At 44.0% G+C, this 21,290-nt stretch overlaps 1 protein-coding gene across 2 annotated transcripts in view; it reads right to left on the reverse strand.

Annotated features, from left to right (window-relative positions):
- Positions 1–18: 18 nt before the first annotated feature.
- zbtb7b (zinc finger and BTB domain containing 7B) overlaps positions 19–21,290 on the reverse strand; it is a 27,009-nt gene continuing 5,737 nt past the window's right edge. Inside the window, exons 1-3 of one of the 2 annotated variants that reach the window (XM_031577035.2) lie at positions 9,250–10,908; positions 3,797–4,833; positions 19–3,565 (exon numbers count right to left, since the gene is read on the reverse strand). In XM_031577035.2, coding sequence (XP_031432895.1) covers positions 2,935–3,565; positions 3,797–4,833; positions 9,250–9,450 — 1,869 coding nt within the window. In that variant the 5' untranslated portion in view covers positions 9,451–10,908 and the 3' untranslated portion in view covers positions 19–2,934. Of the gene's footprint in view, positions 3,566–3,796; positions 4,834–9,249; positions 10,909–21,290 lie in introns of those variants that run through there. The other variant, XM_031577036.2, reaches the window with a different exon arrangement.

Raw genomic sequence — 21,290 nt, forward strand, 5'->3', positions numbered from 1 at the left:
ATCTCAACACAGCAAGAATTATATATGTATTTTTTTTATTTATGCGTTTCTTTACAACATGAGAAATAAATGCTGAGGGGAAAATATTTATCACTGAGAGAGAATCCACTAAAACAGAAAATCCCTGATAGGAGGGTTCCTCCAAAATCTGAACCCCAATCCGCATACCCAAGCCAAAGCAAATTCTATACAGACAGCACCTACTTTTTCACAGCTGGCATCGTAAGATCACTCGTCCTCTCACACACAACATAAAAGTAGCCTACATAAGAGCACCCTTCATAGTGACCTAGCCTCCAATGTCTATAACATTAACCCACAGGTTCTAGTTGTATAGCCGGTTACATCTTCATTAACTTGAAGTGAAATAGATCATGTTAAATTCAAACAATCCAGAGTTTTGCAATGAAGGGTGCTCATATGTTCTCACTTATTTACATATACTCTCATCAATTTTGCATAATCACTTAGTGCATTGCTCAAGATTTCCTGAGTAAAATTTGCAAAAAAAAAACAAAACAAAAAAACAACCAAGGCAGCTTGACCCTTTTTAACATAGCAACCATATATTTCTTTAAAGTGGCCTAGCCTACTGTACATCTATGCTTTGGAAATAATGGATATTCCTCTAGATCATTAAAGGTAGATAAACACATCTCCTCTTACAATCATAACCGATATTGTAAAGCTATGGAATAGATATTTGGGGGACATGATGTCCACGACATAAAGCTCTCGTTTTAGTGCAAATAAACTCAAACGTCAGAGAGTCCCTCTCAGCAGGATGGGTGAGGTCTGAGTGGGACTGGCCACAGGTCCAAGGCTCACTCAGGTCTGCTGTGGACACCTCCCTGCACGCAGGTCAAACCCAGCTCCTTTTCATCTTTAACAAACAAAACTGGATGGATATTTGTTGATGCGTGTTTTTCATCCATAGCCCAGTGAAACCCAGCACACTCAGAATAACGTGTACGTCACTGTCAATCATGGTTACTTTCATCATTTGGGGCCAAAGAGACACCTGAAGTTAACAGTCATAGTAAAGGCTTTCACTCGAGAGAATGTACCATATAAACAAACAAAAACAAACAAACAAAACTGCAGTCAGACAGTACCAGAATCTATATGTGAAGAAGGAACACATCTTCATTCATAATTTTCAAAAGTTGGACTCATGAGGCATATATGTTTTTGTATATATATATATCTATCTTATTTTCTTAAGATAATAATCCATACAACACTATGTCCACTCTTTATTCAAAAAGGCAAAACTGTTGTTCTCTCGAAACCCGTGTCCCATTTCTTTCACCATCTTTTGCTTTTCTACCCCCAGATGTGGGGTTGGGGCCAGGCAGCAGCTGTCTCTGGGGTGGAGTTGGGCTACGTCCACTTCAGCATCAGCTACTGCCTGAAAGTGGAATGCAGTATAATCACAAGGGTTCGATGTGCAAAAAACTGCAAAAAGGGTGGGTGGGGCGCGGGTGGGGGGGGGTATGGCTATCAGGTCACCCATAGCCCCTTAGTACAGTAGGCATAGGCCTTTGTGGCCACTGCTTGCAACAGCACTTCAACAACTTAAGACTGGTTTCAAAAGGGCTCCTAGGCACGTGCCTGAGGGTCTGTGCATTCGAGATGGGGAAAAGGCCTAAAGGTGGATGGTGAGCGAACATACTATATGCTACCAAACTCTAAATTTCAAGTGGAAAAGCCACAATAAATACCAGACAATAAATAAATAAATAGCCTACGCAGAGGGTACTCACATAATTATTTGTCTTTTTTTTCCCATTCCTCGTTTTTTTTCCTCTCTCCCTTCTTTTTTTTATTACAAAAGCAAAACAAAAGATGGAGTACTTTGGAAGACTGTCATCATATGAAGACTGCTCAAAAAACAAACTTCTTTGTCAAGTCGAAAGGTAAACAAAAAATGCTTCTAGGACCTCCCACCCAGAAATTAATTTTGGTCGTACATATTTAAATAAGCCTCAGAAAGGGGGTTGATTTCAGAAAAAGACTCTGGTCTGTATCAGAAACCCCAGCTTCATTAGGACTCACAGACAACCATCACATCCCTTGAAAGCCAGGGGACGCAGAGACAGACCTTGAGCAGGTGACTGAATGTGGTGATTTCAGAAAATCTTGATCATGTTTGATCATTCAAGAATTCAATTGCATATATTCATCTTGATAAATAAACCTCTACTTAAATGGAATCTTTGGTACGTGAGGCTACAACACATGTTAGCCTACATAAAGACTAATATGAATATGTAAATAAAAACTCTAGAAGTTAATCCCATTGTAAGCAGAAGATGTGCATTATGAGTGACCTTCTGTCCTGTAAAAAGGGTTTACATACATTACTGGAGAGCCTGAAAAAGATGCTATGGTTACTGCACCTGCAAGTCATAGTACCATCACTTAACCAGTAGGTGGCAGCCAACACATGGGTTATGCTGTCAGCTGCTACTCTGGTGGGCATTACAAAAGGCTTTTACTTTAAGTGAGTCCCTCTTTACAGTTCCTTCCATTGCTCCAGTACATGATTGCATAGTAATAGGAATCAACCATACCCCATGCCTCAAGCATATATTAACAAAAATAATTCTGACATATAGCAAGTTAAAATTAAACATGTAAAGAAGACCAACCAGCTAACGTAAAACAAAATACGAGCTCAAGAAACAAAAATAAAGCATCCAAGATCCAGAAAGAAACATTGATTATCAGAAAGACCCGTTTTTTCCACATTTACTTTAAGCGCTTTGTAATGAAGTCATTCATCTCACAGGTCAGTTTGCCTGAGTCGAGGAGAGCTCTATGGAAGAACAGTACCATGAATATGAAGAGGGCGAAGAAGAGTAGCACGGATTCCCGTGCAGACACACACACACACACACACACAATCAATTCCCAATCTGCCCTCCTTCTTTAATCTTCTTCATCCTCCTCTTCCTCTTCTCCTTCATCCTCGCCCTCCTCTTCCTCTTCCTCCTCATCTTCATCCCTTCCCTGCGGTGGGGGTCTGCTGGGATGTGCTGAAGGTGACCCCCCCGCCCCTTCCTCCTCCAACCCAGCGGAGTGGCCCTCCACCCCCCTCCACAGGCCAGTAAAGGGCATCCTGTGCCCCAGCAGGGGCAGCGCCTGCAGGGGGAGATGCTGTGGGCCGTCTGGGTCCTGGTGATGGTACACCAGCGGAGGAGCCAAGCCTGGGGACGAGCCTGGGTGACCCTGCAGGGAGAGCGGGGCCTCCAGATGCTCCTGCTGGCCTCCGCCGGCCCCTCCACCGTCCGACGTGCCCTCGGCCCCGGTCAGCCCAGACGCCCGGCGTGGGCGTCGCGTGCGCAGCTCCAGGCAGCTGTGGCCCTTGCGGTGGCGCTGCAGGTGGTCCTCGCGAGCGAAGGCCTTGTGGCACAGCGGGCACTCGAAGGGGCGCGCTCCACTATGCAGGGAGAGGTGGTTCTTGAGGTCGTAGGAGTGCAGGAAGCGGGCATTACATTTGGGACAGGGGTAGGGCCTCTCCCCCGTGTGCTTACGCATGTGAATCTTCAGCTTGTCATTCCTAAAGGACACACACACAGGACAGGACAGTACAGATGAGTATTAGCCAGTGATTATCATAAATAGGGCCGTCAGGGACTAATCACGCCGCACAGTGGGAGAGAGATTTTCACACATATTGGACACACAGACACACACACAGACAGACAGACACTCGTACACACACACGCACACACACATACATACACACACACACACACACACACACAAACACACACACATAAACACACACCTGGTGAAGCGCACTCCACAGGCTATGCACTGGAAGGGTTTCTCGCCCGTGTGTGTTCTCATGTGGCGGGGCAGTTTGCCCGCCCCGTGGATGATCTTCTGGCAAACGGGGCACTGCTGGGGGGTCTGCGACTTCCTCTTCCTGCCCCCAGGCCCCGCCCCTCCCGCTGTAGCGGCCCTTTCAGTGATGGGAGGCGGTGCCTGCGTGGCCACGCCCACCTTTAGCCTCCTCTCGTCGTCTGAGATGGCATCGTCGGCGGCAGGCGGCACCAGCGTGCCCTCCTGGTGCCAGTGGGCCCCTCCGTTGACCAGCGGCCTCCGCTGCCCGCCCTGGGCATCGCCGTTGTAGCCAGCGGGGTGTGGGTGGTGCAGCTGGTGCTCGTCCCTCCCAGGCGTGGGGGCGAGCGAGAGCCCGTGGCTGGGGCGCGGGAGCCCCGAGACCAGGGTGGGGGGTGGTTCCTGCACTTGCCTCCACAGGGGCCTGGCAGGGGACGGGGCTTTTGGAGCGTGTCGCCGGTCCCGCTTGCGGCGCGACACTCTAGGCTCCGAACAATCCACTGCCTCTCTCTCCTCCGTCGCTACGGCGGCAGCCTCTGGCTCCGCCTCATCTGCTGCCTCGCCGAGGATGTCTCGGCAGGCGTCGGCCACGCATTGGATGCCCAGTAGCTGGGCGCCCTTCAGCACCTCGCGCATGCCTGAGCTGCGGATGGTCAGCGTGGCCGTGTAGGCGAACTCCAGCAGGGCGTCCAGGGCGTCCGGTGCCACACAGTCCAGCTGGCAGACACTGCAGCTGTTGCCCACTCCCGCGCCCTCACAGCCCCCTTCATCCTCATCCTCAGCGCCAAACAGCCGGCGGAAGTAGAGGCTGACGGCAGCCATGACAGAGCGGTGGGTGGGGTAGCGCAAGCCGCGCGAGGTCAGCGTGAGGTCACACAGGAGCCCCGCCCGGCGCTGGGCATTCAGCCGTGAGAGCAGATCGCTGCTGTGCTCCGGGAACGGGATCCCAATCAGGCCGTCCTCTCCTGGAGACATCGCCACCTAGAGGACGGGGGGACCAAAAGCATGGATTTCATGGAAATGATTGTGTAATGGGCTCATACAAATATTACACCACACATACATTTATATCCACCATCTTGCCATCCACCATCTTTTGAACATATTTTTCTACTTTCAGAGTTCCACCTATTTTTCTTTACTTTTTTTTAATGGATCAGCGCTGAACATAGCATTCAAAGCAATTTACTTTTAAATTAGTTTACAGTCAATATGTAAGCACATTTTAACTCAGAAATTAAACTAAGCAATGTTGACAAATCAACTGGAAATAAATGGACAGAATTACCATAACTACTTGTGATTTAATTTCACGGTTTTTGGATTCCTTTTTGCAGTATACTGTCATACTGTCAAGTCAAAAATTAGTCAGAGCTCTCACTGAACTTTTGATGTAAAAACATTAGCATACCAAAACCACAACTGGAGGAAAATCTAAATATTTCTGAATGAAATGTAAACTTTGAAAAAAGAAAAACACCAACACACCGATAATACGGCAAAAACACACAGGTAAGTTTGTGATAACAGTACATCAACAAAATAGTGTGGAAATTTAACTCTATTGCATCTATTAATGAAGTGAAACGAAGTCAATTACGCTACTTTTTCTTGAGAAAACCAACCGCCGTTAAACAACATAATTTCGTGTTTCTTTTGACAGATCTCGTCAGAGAGCTGTAATGACCATTTGTCATGAACTAACTTACAGAGGTATTCGTTTTAAAAGAGGGGCTGGCTCACCATCTTTCGTTTAAAGAGGACTTCCAGAAGAATGTTTTAAGTCATTTAAAATGCTCGAATGGATCAGATGGAAGCGTAAATTGCATAACAGAAGATGAAAACAACCAGAAAACAAACAGAAACAATCAGAAAAAGAAACCGCGTTGCTTTGGTAAAGCTTGAGAAGAGGTGTTTGCCAGTTAAAGTGAAGAAATACAGAAAACTGATACTGCTGCTCAACAAACTTCTAACAACTTACATGTTAGAACAAACTCTAAAGATTAGCCTGACTGCTCAAATCCTCTTTACAGAAATAAGAAATTATTGTTTCTGAACTTTCTAAAACATCGACACACTGATAATTCAAAATGTCACACTTTTTTCTAAAAGTAAAACTAAATAAACCAAAAACTGGAATTTAAAATGTAATTGTGTTTAGAAATGTATGAACTCCTGAGTGGCAGACTATTGCATGCTCTCATCACAAATGCACAGCTAGGCGGACACACCCAGGACGAGGGGCCCGGCCCTTGCGTGAACTGAACGGAGATGCTGCTGCTGCTGCCAGGCAGCTGTGGTGAAGTCACAGGCAACGTCAGCATGCCACTGGTCTACTCTTCACGTGTGGCAGGTCTGTTAAACTGGAGATTAAGCCCTGAGCCTCCCCCTTCCAAACCTTACCCACACCCCACCCCACCCCTGACAGATTACTAGATCAGGGTCATCAGCCTGCACTGAATCTGGCAGAGGGGACAGGATCAAGGGATCAGACTAGAGTGAGAGAGTGAGAGAGAGAGAGAGAGAGAGAGAGAGAGAGAGAAAGAAGGTATGTGAGAATGAGAGAGAGGAGGGAGAGAAAGAGAAAAAGAAAGACAGATAGAGAGAAAGAGAGAGGGAAAGACAAAAGGGAAAGGTAAAAGGTAAAAAGAGAGAAAGAGGAGGGTGGAGGACAGACAATTGGGCTTTTTTCCCCTTCATTCACCTCGCCGTTCTGTCTAAAGCGTACAAAGACGGAATGGGGGGGGGGGGCATTGTTCTTCTGCCTCTGAGCCAGCAGCGGAGGGAACCACAGAGCGAATGTGTAAAAGTGTGTAAAAGGGAGAACCGGCATGGCAGGATAGGGGTGAGAGACGCAGCCAAGCGCGCTTACCAAAATGAAGCAAGGCTATGGTGTCGTCAACTCACAAATAAGCATTAACATGTTGTACAATGATGCACCCCAACTTTGGTCTAAGTCTAAACATTGCTATAAATGTGCACAGCTTGCAAGAACCTGCCGCCACTAAGTTCAGCCATTATTGTTTCTGAAAGTAACAAGCAAGTGGATTTCCAAAGTGTATGGTATGGTTCATTTGAGACAACTTGGAATTTGGAATGTCCTATATGATTCTTCCCAGCTCCAACTTGAATGCGTTTGAGCCAAATGCAAACACAATGATGTGGTGATGACTCATCAGGGGATTTTACTTCTAGCTGCTAAGGATCAATAATTCTGTATGACTTTTTTACATTTCTTCTTCATGCATCTTCTCAAACATTTTAAAAAGATTTTAACCTTTGATAAAGTCAAGATCTCTGTTCATCACCATATTGAAAACAATGTCAAACTGATTAAATGAAGCACCTCACTGAAAGGTTTTTTTCTCTGGGTTTTTGATTCAGAGTTGGCATTCTAGTGCAATTTTCAGAGTTGGAAATATCCGAGTTCCAAGTGGTCTCGAACGTGGCATAATAGGTCAAGCTAGACGCTATGTGAAGGCCAATTTATGGTCCAGGCGACAAGTGTCGCCCAACAAAAATGAAGAGGTTTGGCGATCGTGCAGCACCTGTGGGCTTTCATAATCTGTCACTGATGACGAACTGGCTCAGGGCATGTAATGTCTATGGCAACTCAACTACCTAGCTAACTAACATTAGTTCAGTTCAGTAACTAGTCATTTGTAAGTTAAAAAACGCAAGTTCACATTTTCCAAACACAAAAGTAAGCTACACCACTTCAACTTTTAATCCAATTTTTTTTGTAATATACACGTTACTGAAAAAAGAAATAAAAATAATAATAATTTAAAAAACACACACACACACACACACACACTTGTCTCAATATGAACTGTTCAGAGTTTTAAGTAAATATCAGGAGACCACTGAGGTTTTAAAAGAAATTGACAGTAGGGTAGAATGAACGCACCCCTCTTCATTTTTGTTGAGTGACACTTATCCCCATACAGATTCACCTTTAAACGTTGCACCTCTGGTACCGGAACACCACCACGCTGTATGCAAACAAACACTGGGACAGCATTATGCCGCCTCTTTTTGGTTCAGTGTAAACAAGCAAAGGTGGCATAATGAGGGGTTCTCTTAATGGCGATAGAGCGATATTTCCGGGACTAGAGAGAAGCGCTGTGGTGTCATGAAACAGGGGAAGAGAGGGAGAGAGGAAGAGAGGGGGAGGGGAGGAGGGCATTAGAGCTTTATCTCGCGCTGTAAAAATAGAGAGCAGCAAAGGGGCCCAATCATAGGTGCAGTTAGCGTCATCACTTTTCAGGTACGCCAGTTAGATGCAGCACACGTGGGTATTTGTGTGTGTGTGTGTGTGTGTGTGTGTGTGCAAGTGTAATGGTGTTTTTGTGCATGTGTATTTTGTGTGTGTGTGCACACGCAAGTGTATTTGGGTGTTTGTGCATGTGTGTGTATGTGTGTTTTGTATGTGTGTGTGTGTGTGTGTGTTTGTGTGCGTGAGCATAAGTGTGTATGCAGTATTATACAGTGTATGCAGTATGAGCCAATATTTGTGTGTATCCATATATATTCGTGCGTGTGTGTTTAACATGATGAGACTAAACTGGAGCCTGGAGATAGTTTTCCATCCTTGCAAGAACCCACTCACTCACTTCCTCTGACGTGCCTCGGCAGCAGACACTTCCATCTTGCACTCCGCCAGCAAGGAGGGAAACACAGCAGAATTTACCTAAGCTGGGTGTGTGTGTGTGTGTGTGAGACTTTCAAGTTTTTTTTAAGTTACTCCCTCTCTCAATTCTTCCTTAGAGTCTTGCCAAAACCCCCCTGGTACACAAACCTCACACACACACACACACACACACACACACAAATCTGTGCCTTCGTAATTTTCCACCAACAACCAACTACCTCTCCCCTTAGCACAACGACTAGCGGGTCTCCCAACACCCCATAATGTGCTCCCTAGGCAGTAACCAGCATGGCCTGCTCAACACATATTCTGTTCACCTGAATAACCTGCTCCAAAACACACACTCTCTCTCTCTCACAAACACATACACACACACACACACACACACACACAAACTCGAGGAACAGGACTTCCCTCGAAACAGCCGGCATTTTTGCTCGGCCTGCTGGTGGAGTTTGATAGTGCTGTCCGTTGGTTACCATAGCAAAGCAAGAGGTCAACATGAACTCCACATGTCCCCATACAGATATAAACTCCCAGACAGACAGACAGACACACACACACACACATACACACACACACCACCTACCACCATTATCACACCAACACAACAACAGCTTCAAAGATTGAGCCTACCTTTCTCCACCGCTAACCACTGTGATTGTGATTGTGTGTGTGTGTGTGTGTGTGTGTGAGTGTGTGTTAAATTGAGTTAGGCGAGTAGAGTTTCTCCTTGTGCCTACCGTTGTATGCCTCATGGTACAGTGCTGGGCGCTCATCGGGAGCCGAGGTAGAGTGTGCGTCATGGCATCCGTGTTCTTCACTCGCTTGCTCGCTCTCTTCTTTCTTCTCCTACCTCTACCTATTGTACCTATCAGCTTGGCTCCCTCGCTCGCTCGCTCACTCGCCCGCTCTCTCTGATGTTTAGGAGAAGCTGCTGGCATTCACCAATGCTCGTGATCTCCTCTCTCAAACCTCCTCCTAGACCTCCTAGACCACCTAGACCTCTTGCGGCTCTCTCTCGATTGAGGTAGGGGGGTGGGGGGGGGGGCAACACTACTTCTTTCACTCTCTCTGGCTGTACCTTCCTGCTTTGTGAAAAGGTGTTTGCAGATGAAGGGAGAATGACGATTGGCTTCAAACCTCCCCCCTCCAACTCGCCTACGCGCCCCCTCTCCAAACGTATCAGCGGCTTCCGAAAAGATCGTAAGTTTCCGACAAACAATTTTCCTGTTCATTTCAGTCAACGGTAAAAAGTCAAAATGTACGCGTCAGTAAGAAAATAACAAGATATCTAAAACAAAATGATTACTACATTCAGAAAAAGGACATCAGAATTTCGTAATATTCTCTGTAAGAGGTGTAATACATGTGATATGGATATGGGCGATCAGATCAGTTTCGCACAGAAGAACATCTAACTTTGAAATGCTCGAAACGAATGTTTCATGGCCTCAGCGCACTCTACATGATTGTAGCCTGTCTTTGAGATTCAACAGCCTAAATAAGAAAGAACACACACACACACACACACATATTTCATATACACATGCCCCATCTCTCCTGGATAGAGAAAAAGATAGAGAGCAACGGTGAGAGGTAGGGGAGGAAGGAGGGAGAGGAGGAAGTGTGCAAACTGTGCAGAAGTGGTCAACAACATGTCTACCCCTGTTAGCCGGATAGAAGAAGAAGAAGAAGAAGAAGAAGAAGAAGAAGAAGAGAAGGAGAAGAAGAGAAGAAGAAGAAGAGAAGAAGAAGAAGGAGAATAATCAAGCAGATCTAGCAGAGAGAGGGCCATGGTTCCCCATCATGTGTAGTGAATACAGGCCCACACAATCATTTTCTACCCAACAGCTGTGCAAAGCAGCGCTCTGAGAAGACAAAATGGGTGAAGAAGAAAAGGGAAAGTTGCTAACGGTAGTTTGAGCAGAGCACTGCCCAGGTTCCTGCTTCTCAGGAAAAAAAACTAGATTAACATGGCACAGAGAAGCCGTAGCGTAGCAGAAGAGTATACGCCGAACAGAGAGCTTAGGTGTGGGGTGTTATGAGCTTGTGGTGGCAGAGCTAATAACAGAAAGTGATGACGGAGTACTTGAACTGACAAATGCCTTTTGAACAACAGAAGGTGAAGATCTAGCCGGTTGTTAGAAAACCGAAAGAGACAAAAAAAAAAAAGGATTTAAGTGGCGTGGGCAGAGACGCCAGTTTGTTTGTTTGAGTTTCCAGAACAATAATGTGGTTTTCCCATTCTATATTTATATATGACATGACTATATATATATATGGCTGTGTATGTATATGTGTGTAAATTTCAATGTCATAAATGTACACACACACACATTAGTGTGGGGTAAAGGGAGGTATTCTTGTTCATGGCCCTGTTTCACACCAACACACACACACACACACACACACACACACACACACACACACACACACACACACACACACACACACACACACACCTCTGACTCTCAGTGACAAAGCATATCCCAGAAGCTGATCAATGTGAGGACCTTTCAGACGGTCTGGTCACACATGCGGTTCACAGCGAAAGGCTGCTACCTCCAGCCGAAACAAAAAGACTCAAAACTAATGACAGTAAGTTTCTCTCTCTCCGCCTAACACACACACACACACACACACACACACACACACACACACACACACACACACACACACACACACACACACACACACACACACACACACACACACACACACACACACACACACACACACACACACACACACACACACACACACACACACAGGGGCTGGATTTGTGTGTGACAGTAAGTGGTCTTGTACTGATGAGAAGCACCCACACACAACACACCCCCTCACCCCACTTCTCTTTTCTCTTTTCTCTCTCTCTTTCTCTGGATCAGCCTTTTCTCGATCTCTATTAGTCACTGTGTTTTTGGTCTTTCGGGTCCCTTCACTCCCTTCACCAAGTGTGTCTCAAACGGCACTGCATAAGTGTGTCTCAAACGGCTTTCAAGTCACTTGCGAAAAATAGAAGTAGACAGTGGGTCACCAATTCACATGCACACATTCATCCCGACATAATGGCAACAAATTTGGTAAACTTTTAAAACTAATTTAGTTTTTGGTTTTTTTTGGGGGGGGGGGTCATGTCAATGTCATCCAATTGAGAAACGAAATGTGTTTTTAAGACATGGGGAAAACATTACATACTGAGGCAGAACGAGAATGTTGCTGAGAGCTTCAAATGGCACACGCAATGACACACAAGGCACTATCCCAGGGCTTAGAAAAAAACAACAAAATAGTCAATTTCTTTCCCTCTTAAGGGGGAAAACTACTGCCTCGCTTTTCTGTCTCTCCAACACAAACCTGTTTCTAAATGTGTGCAACATTTTTATCGTTCTTAGTAACCAACATATTTCTCTGCCTCAGAACGGATTCTCAACTCCCACACCAGTGAGTGACAACTCACTTCTACTCTTCCCCTCCGTCAATATGGTTTCCTTGTCTCTCTCTCTATTTCTCTTGGCCCTTTCTCTCTCTCTCTCTCTCTCTCTCTCTTTCTCTCTCTGTCTCTGTCTCTTTTTCTCTCTGTCTGTCCCCCCCCCCCCCCAATCCTCCAAAATCCCCCCAAAAAAGCCTCTGTTCCTCTACTTACATTCACCACACACCCGTTATGCGCTAGTTCATTATGGATCTATGCTTTGCTCACCCTCTCCATGCTAAACTATGGCCGACCACTAACCTGTCAGGCCTGGAGGCATTTGTAATAATTTTCCACTGAGTCTGCGGACGTTTTCCAGCGAGGGCCTTGTGCGTATGAGTGCAGCCAGTAGACAGACAGACAGACAGACGCAAGGGGGAAAAAATGATCGGGGTATAACTGGGAAAGCAGCAGAGGAAAGTCCTGCATTTCTGATGTCATGTTTCACTGCCTTAAGGGAAGGTTGGATGTCATACTAAAATACAGTAGATGCACACACACTTATATTGTGTGTGTGTGTGTGTGTGTGTGTGTGTGTGTGTTACAACAATGTCTTCTCCGTGATTGTGTGTGTGTTTTTTAAGGTACTCTGTGATGAGTTCTACTTGGTTGAATCACATTCAAATATTCAACGATCACTTTTAATCTGTCTTGAAACCAAAAAGGGGCTTCACTTCAGACGAGCTTAAATTATGTGTGTCTGCATATGCTGTGATTTCGAATGTTATAAGGTCACAGCAGAAGAGCTTTTCGTGGCAGCCTCAAAACACATCAAAGACACATTGTGACAAACAGTTTTCTCATAAAGAAAGCGAGAAAGGAAAAATCTCCTCAAGAACAGTGAAAACATTTAGAAAACTAATTGTCATTCTTTTTACAACATTAATTTACATAGCAGACTGAAATGAAATGAATTGAATTAAAAACTTCAGTTGTTAGAGCTTGTTATGAAACAACTAGGCTAACTACTATTATTTATTTATTTAAATGTATTAATTGTTCTAATTATTTCCACCCTACATTTCAATTTTTTTTAGTAATTGTTGTAATTCATTATAATTATTTGAATCATTCCTCAAGTAATTAACTCCTAAAATAAAATCAACAAAACCAAAAAACACACACCCTGACTGGAATCCAACTGAATCAGTAGAACTGATGGGCTCAATCCTGTCTCATATATCATATAGATAACTGTGCAATACATTACATTCAGCATATACAAGTCATATTAAACTTCAAATAATTCTCAACTAGCAGACACCACACACACACACACACACATTGCATCAGGCAGTCACATGATGGAAGAGGTCTCAAATGCAACACACACACACACACACACACACACACACACACACACACACACACACACACACACACACACACACACACACACACACACACACACACACGCCTTAGCAAAAAAGGCTGCAATGCAGAATCCCCATAAGATACTGCTACAACTCAACCAATGTCCGTCTCCCAGTTCACACTCCTCTCGCTGTGGCACGCATGCTTGAACACACACACACACACACACACACACACACACACACACACACACACACACACACACACACACACACACACACACACACACACACACACACACACACACACACACACACACACACACACACACACACACACACACACACACAGGTGAAAAAGTCATGACAAAAAAAACAATTGCATACCGATTGTTGTTCATTTGTTTCTCTCAGTTTCATTGTTGCATTGGTGTCTGTAACAAATGCCTTCTCTCTCTCTCCGCCTAACACACACACACACACAGGGTCTGGATTTGTGTCTGTATGTTTTTGAAAGTGCAGGTTTGTTAGAGGAGGTTAAAGGGGTGGAGGGAAGGCAAACTGAGGAAGAGGGGGTCATGACCACACACCCACACACACACACACACACACACACACATACATATGAGCAACTTCTATAGATGCACTGTATACTTGGAGATGTAAAAGTCTATCAAAATGCAAGAAAGCAGCAACTACAACACTAATATATATCCACACTTGTGCACATACTCCTAAACATACTGAATTTGATGGGCTATTCTTTTTTTTAACATAACGACAAAGGGAGAAATTAACAAAGGTGATGAATGTAGCACACACACACACACACGCACACACACACACACACATCCCTGAAAAGTGCAGTTAGATGCACTTCTCCAGAACTGATATCCCATTTGAAAGGGTGTGAATTTGCATTCATTTCTGAGATAGACAGAGGAAGGGAGAGGGAGAGAGGGAAAGCAGGAGGGTGAGAGAGATAGGGTGCGAGGGAGAGAGAGAGAGAGAGAGAGAGGCACTTCTGAATTTGAATTTCCATTTGAATTCTATACACATACACCAGGGATTACAACCAGCCATCACCAACTGAACCTCCATTTTGCCACAACATATGTACTCAATGTATTACTATTAATGGCAAATAAATAAATTAAGTAGAAGTACAGAAATACTAAATAAATAAACAACTTGACCCATAACCTTGAACCAGGAAGGGCACTATGAAGAGTGTGTCAGAGCGTCACTAAAGGCCATTATGCCACGGAGAAGCAGTTCCTGTTCTTCTGTAACGGCTCACTAGAATAAAGCCAGACACGCCCGGTGTGAGAGGGGGGCTGTTTGTTTAAGATGGCAGTTCCATCAGTCTACCTATAGAAGGCTAGGATGTCTAACTCGCATCCTGTTTGCCATCTTCTCCGCTAAACACCTGTGTGTCCCAACCACATTTGGTTTGCCAAACATCAATTTAACTACATAGATTGAAGGTACAGTCTGCAATTTGGTTCTGAGAGAGGTTGTTGATATTTGAGCTCAACAGCCAATCAAATTACACCTGTCCCTTCCGTCCTGAAGAGTTGATTGGCAGGGACTGTTTATGGCTTGGTCCGAGCCAATGTGCTTGTTTCGAACACTGAAGTTTTTTTGTGCCAACACTGAATAGATAGCTAAAGGATCGTGAGGAGCAATTCACTGAATTTGACAAAAAAATCTATGGGCTTAGAAACGCAGACTGCCCTTAAAGCACCAGTAAGGAATTTAGTTTTAACACTACTGAGATAACTACCTAAAATGCATGCAAAAGCATCGCAAATACCACCAATCAGCCAAATTGCCAAACGCTTTCTAGGCCCCCAAACAATAGGGACTCGTTTTTAAATTGTTTAATTCCGTTCACGTCAAAGTTTTTTAGTCATAAAAATATCAATCTGTTGTGCTGACGGTGAATAAAACAATATTTAAACTATAATAGACATTTAGTTTATATAGTTAACTAAAAGGTCAACGACATTTCAATGAACTTGAATGAGGACTGCATGACTTTTACTGCCCAAGAATGTAAATAAGCAGCCAACACGTATCTTAGAATTTTAAAGTCAGTAAATGTTCTTATTTTTATTCTTCGAGTCACAGCTTATTAGTTTAAGTTTAAATGTATAACAAATAACAAAATAAGGGGACAACTGGCAAATAGTTTTTCAAGCTCTTTCTATTTGTTTTAGCATTTAACCATGTTGAACATTTTTCTCACACACTCATTATAAAAAGTAAGATCTACTGGATGGCTGGCTGATACTGGTTTACTAGTTTGGGACCATTCATAAACATTCAGTTTTCAGATCATTCATAAACATTCAGTTTTCAGATCATTCATAAACATTCAGTTTTCAGATCATTCATAATGGTTCACAGCTTTAAGGCTGAATGAAAGCAATGATGAGTTCAAAGCTATAAAGGGAGTTGATGTCTGAGCACACTGAGGAGTAGAGTCTATGAGACACACAGATCTAGCTGAACCTGAGGAGTAGAGTCTGAGACACAGATCTAGCTGGTTCTGAGGACTGATGTCGACGTGGAGAGAAATGAGAGAATGGGCCAGTGATGTAATGGCAGTTTATCATATACATTTTGTATTTTACTTCATTTTCTTTTATCTTTGTGTTCCTAGCACACAGTAACCTACCAAAAGACGTTCATCAGGACGACAAGCTCACACTAAGAACTTCACACTATGGTAGACCACAAGTTTGCATTTATTCAACTGGAGTGCAAGAAAGAACTCTTTAGTCAATGCATTTTTTTTCATGTAAGACAGACTAGATGTATCTATGTGTACATGCGCGCGCGCGCACACACACACACACACACACACACACACACACACACACACACACACACACACACACACACACACACACACACACACACACACACGATCACCTCTCTCTCCCTTCTCACAGTGCCCGGGTCAGGACAGCCTGACCGAGTTGCCGTTAAGACGCCCCTAACGAATGAGAATCCCACAGTAGTGCGGTGTGTGTGTTGGTGTGTGCTGGTGTGTGTTGGTGTGTGTTGCTGGTGTGAGTTTGGGGCCCGTCACTCATGAACTGGGACTGCACTGAAAGTAGGGCAGCTGCGTTTGCAGCCTCTGCTTCCAGGAGCATTACATTATTTATCTCAAAGAGAGAGAGAGAGAGAGAGAGGGAGAGGGAGAGAGAGTGAGAGGCTGCAGAATCAGCTCACAGCCATGCCAGTGCTAGCCTTGTCATACCCCCTAACACACACACGCACACACACACACACACATCCACACGCACCTTTCACAGTTTTAGCAGTTTTAGGAATCCAGAGCTCCAACACAACTCAGTATTTGTGTGTGTGTGTGTGTGTGTGTCTGTCTGTTTGTATTTGTCCCCCCAGTGTCCCACCTGTTTCTGTAAGGCTTAATTCACACACACACACAAGGGGACAGGTAGAGTCCCTGACAGGATGGCTGTAGGGGGATAGCCCCTGGAGGTGGGCTGGCACTGCTGAGATGAAGCAATGAAACTGCCATAGCCACAAGGGTCCCCTAGGGTAATGAGTACAACATGTACACTCCAATCTACACTCACACCAACTAACAAACAAACACTCCCATACACCCAAAGACATACTCTTCTTCACAGATCTGAAATGCACCAAACACACTCAGACATACACTCCCATTCATAGATATATAGCTCACAATAACATACACACTCACAGACATACACTCCCATTTGTGCAAGCTGAGCCCTATTTCAATCCTCACAGAGATCACTCAGTCTTACTCCTCAGACAGATCTCTCAGTCTCACACCTCCGAGAGATCTCTCAGTCTCACACCTCAGACAGATCTCTCAGTCTCACACCTCAGAGATCTCAGTCTCACTCCTCAGACAGATCTCTCAGTCTCACTCCTCAGACAGATCTCTCAGTCTCACACCTCAAAGAGATCTCTCAGTCTCACACCGAGAGATCTCTCAGTCTCACTACTCAGAGAGATCTCTCAGTCTCACTACTCAGAGAGATCTCTCAGTCTCACTCCTCAGACAGATCTCTCAGTCTCACACCTCAGAGATCTCTCAGTCTCACACCTCAGAGAGATCTCTCAGTCTCACACCTCAGAGAGATCTCTCAGTCTCACTCCTCAGACAGATCTCTCAGTCTCACACCTCAGAGAGATCTCTCAGTCTCACTCGTTTAGTGTGGGTCTCCTCAGATCTGAAGGCTCTCTGAGGCACCGCTGCACAGACCCCTGTATGTGTGCACCACATCAATGTGCACACAAGAATAAAAACACTCTCTCCCCTGTCTTAGAGAGGAAGGAGGGGTGGGAGAGGAAGAGAAGGAAAGAAATCAGAGAGAGAGAGAGAGAAGAGGCGTAGGAAAAGGGGTCTGAGATTTGAGGACAGATTCCACAAGGTGCAGATGAAGCGTTTTTCTAAAAACAGCCTTGTTCTTCGAAATCAGATCAGTGCAGATAGAGTGGGAGACACTTTACGTGCGCGTGTGTTTGTGTGTGTGTAGCATGTGTGGCAGGTGGGTGGCACTTAGATCGGTAGGGAGATAGATCAAACAGGGGAGGAGGAAACCTGACAACCCGAAACCTGAAAATCAAGACGAAAAAGCAAGACTTGATGATGAAAAGACAAAAGTAGAGAAGAGTAAAGTCTGAAAAAGTGAGAGAGAGGAGGAGAGTAAAGTCTGAAAGAGAGAGAGAGGAGAGGAGAGGAAAGGGGGTGAAAAATGAACAGAGGTAAGGGGAAAGAGGGTGTTTGAGTGGGTGGGGGGTTGGGAGGGAGAGACACAGGATGTCACAGCTCTAAAAGTTTTCTCTGAGTGTGTGTGTGCGTGTCCGTGCGGTAACAGCCACCCCCTTCCCCAATTAGTCTGTGTTCGTAGGTTTTTTTAAACCCTTAAAACTAGGTAAATGACATACAGAGTCTCACACACACACACACACACACACACACACACACACACACACACATGCACACACGCACACACGCACACAAATTTGTTAGGAAACTGATTAGTGTCTGTGTATCTTAAGGGACTACTGCCAAAACACACACAAAGTAAACTGTATAATCTCTAAACTATGAACATACACAAACACCTGATGCAAATAAATACTCATGTTATCACACACACACACAAAACAAGATCAACAGCAGAAGAAGACATGATTGTTGTTTATCAAATGGTGTAAAAAAAATATATATATCAATTAAATGATTCACAGCCATCTAGAACCAACATACTCTGCACTGCTTGAGTTGCATTCTCTCCTTTTGCACACGCTTCTTATAGCAGAATCAAATCAAAGTACAGCACTTAAAGCACACAACTGTCCTCTTGTATTCTACATTTCCCACAATTGAAAATATGTTTATGCGAAATATTAGACGAATGCAAAAGAGGAAACTGTATGCCAATGACACAATATCAAATTCAACAAAGCGTATTTCTCAAGAGAATACTGCACAACACATCATCAACAGAAGAACGAGTGAAAACAGCAGGGAGAGAGAGACTGACAGACAAACAGACAGACAGACAGACAGACAGAGAGACAGAGAGACAGACAGAGAGACAGACAGACAGAGAGACAGAGAGAGATAAAGTCAGGGAGTGAGAGAAAGGGAGAGTAGTTTTAGTGCATTTATGAGTACATTAGGGTAACAGTAAGTGAAAGTTGAATTGAATTGAATTGTGATTCTCTTACTTTTATACAGTGTTTTGAACTATAAACCAATTTGTTCTTGTGTGTTCTGCACACTTTCTACAGGAAGTTTTTTTTTCATATTCAGTTCATGATGATGTAGGCCTACACTGGTTCATGATGATGTAGGCCTACACTGATTAATGGTGCACTGCCAGGTTATGTTATGTTATTTCATGTGGGGATGTGATGTGAACATGAGTTCATCGTTTTTGCATCAACCCAAACTGAGCTGTTGAAGTATTTATTTCAGGACCTCAACACATGGTAAATAAACTTGACAAATTTCATACAACACCTTGATGGATGACAGATCAGTTGAGATGCTAACGCTAAGTCTGGGACTGAATTTTTAGCCTAGCCTTTAAACCAGTTATTTGCCCCGTAGATTAGGCCTGTAGCATTCAACTATAATATCTTTAGCTTGCTAACAAATGTAACGATATGTTTCGTCATGAATATAACAATTCACTCATTTCAGGATACGTTCCACAATCATTCAAAATAGCCGTGATCGAACCAACTCTCAAAAAACCTAACCTTGATCCTGATAATCTGGCTAACTATAGGCCTATATCCAATCCCTCAAAAATACTTAAAAAAATAATAGCAAAGCAACTTACTTTCTTTCTGATTCTGAATATTGAATAAGACCTCCAATCTGGCTTTAGAACCCATCACAGACCTAAAAACGGCCTTAGTCAAAGTTCTGAATGACCTACTTATCGCATCAGATCATGGGTGCATTTCAATACCGGTTCTTCTAGACCTTAGTGCTGCTTTCAACACAATAGATCATCATATTTTGCTACAGAGACTTGAACATCATGTTGATATCAAAAGCTGTGCCCTATCCTAGTTTAGGTTTTACCTTCCTGATAGTCATCAATTAGTTAATGTCCATAATGAGTCATCCAATCACACCAGAGTAAATGATGGTGTTCCCCAAGGCTCTGTGCTTGGACCCCTGCTCTTCTCCTTGTACATGCTACCCTTAGGTGCGGTCATAAGGAAGCATGGCATTAACTTCCATTGCTATGCTGATGACACCCAAATGTACCTATCCATGAAAACTGCCTGCAAGATGTAAAAGCTTGGATGACTAACAACTTCCTGTTCCTTAACTCAACATTTTTTAAATTTTTGCTTGTAGGCCCTAAACAATTATGATTGACATTATCTAGACACCAACCCACACTCGATGTCACATCATTAACATGCAACACTAGTATCAAAAATGTAATTATCAACCAAGACCTACTTGACTCACACATAAAACAGATCTCAAAGACATCATTTTCAAATTCATCTACGCAATGGTGCCAAAATCAGAGACATCCTATCCCTCTAAGATGCAGAAAAACGAATCCACGCTTTTATTACGTCGCGACTAGACTACTGCAATGCTCTCCTGTCCGGAACAACAACTCAATAAAGAGCCACCAACCTATACACTGTGCTGCTGCTCGCACACTTACTAGATCTAAAAAATATGAACATATCTCACCTGCACTTGCCTCTCTGCCTCCCTGCATAAGTAGACTTGATTGCAAAGTACTCCTTCTAACATACAAAGCCCTAAACGGCTTAGCTCTAAATTACCTCAAGGAATTAGTTGTCCCCTATTGCCCACCAAGATCCCTGCGTTCCCAGAGTGCAGGTCTCCTTGTAATACCAAGAATATCAAAAAGTACAACGGAAGGCAGAGCCTTATGCTATCGAGCCCCCCTCCTGTGGAATAATCTTCCTGCTTCCATCTGAGGTGCAGACACCCTTTTCATATTCAAGTCGAGACTAAAGACATTTCTCTTTATTACATCCCATAGTCATGAATAATGCATTAAAAAAAACTGTCACCTGTCGCAACATTCTTCACTTGTTCATGTTAGCCATGTTGTTGTGTTTAGCAGGAGTGGGCTACAGACAGCACATGTTGTACCGTGAAGGAGGGCCTTTACGGATCCTGGGTACAGCATGTGGCACGTGTTGTGCCTATTGCGAGCCAGTTGTGCACTGCTATTGTATCCTGCCACCCTTACTATACGTGTATAACTAAAAATCCCCATGCACCAATCCAGCCAACATAACTAAACATAACTCATAACTCAAAATACCCATACACCTTGCCAGGCAGCCTCTCCCTCTCCTTCTATATCATATTATGCAAATAATGATACTGATAAAGTGGCCATATTACCTACTATTAATTGATATCAAAATGTGTCTTCATCTGTTGATCAAATTGATG

Source organism: Clupea harengus, chromosome 11 (assembly GCF_900700415.2).
Source record: "Clupea harengus chromosome 11, Ch_v2.0.2, whole genome shotgun sequence".
Lineage (NCBI taxonomy): Eukaryota > Metazoa > Chordata > Actinopteri > Clupeiformes > Clupeidae > Clupea > Clupea harengus.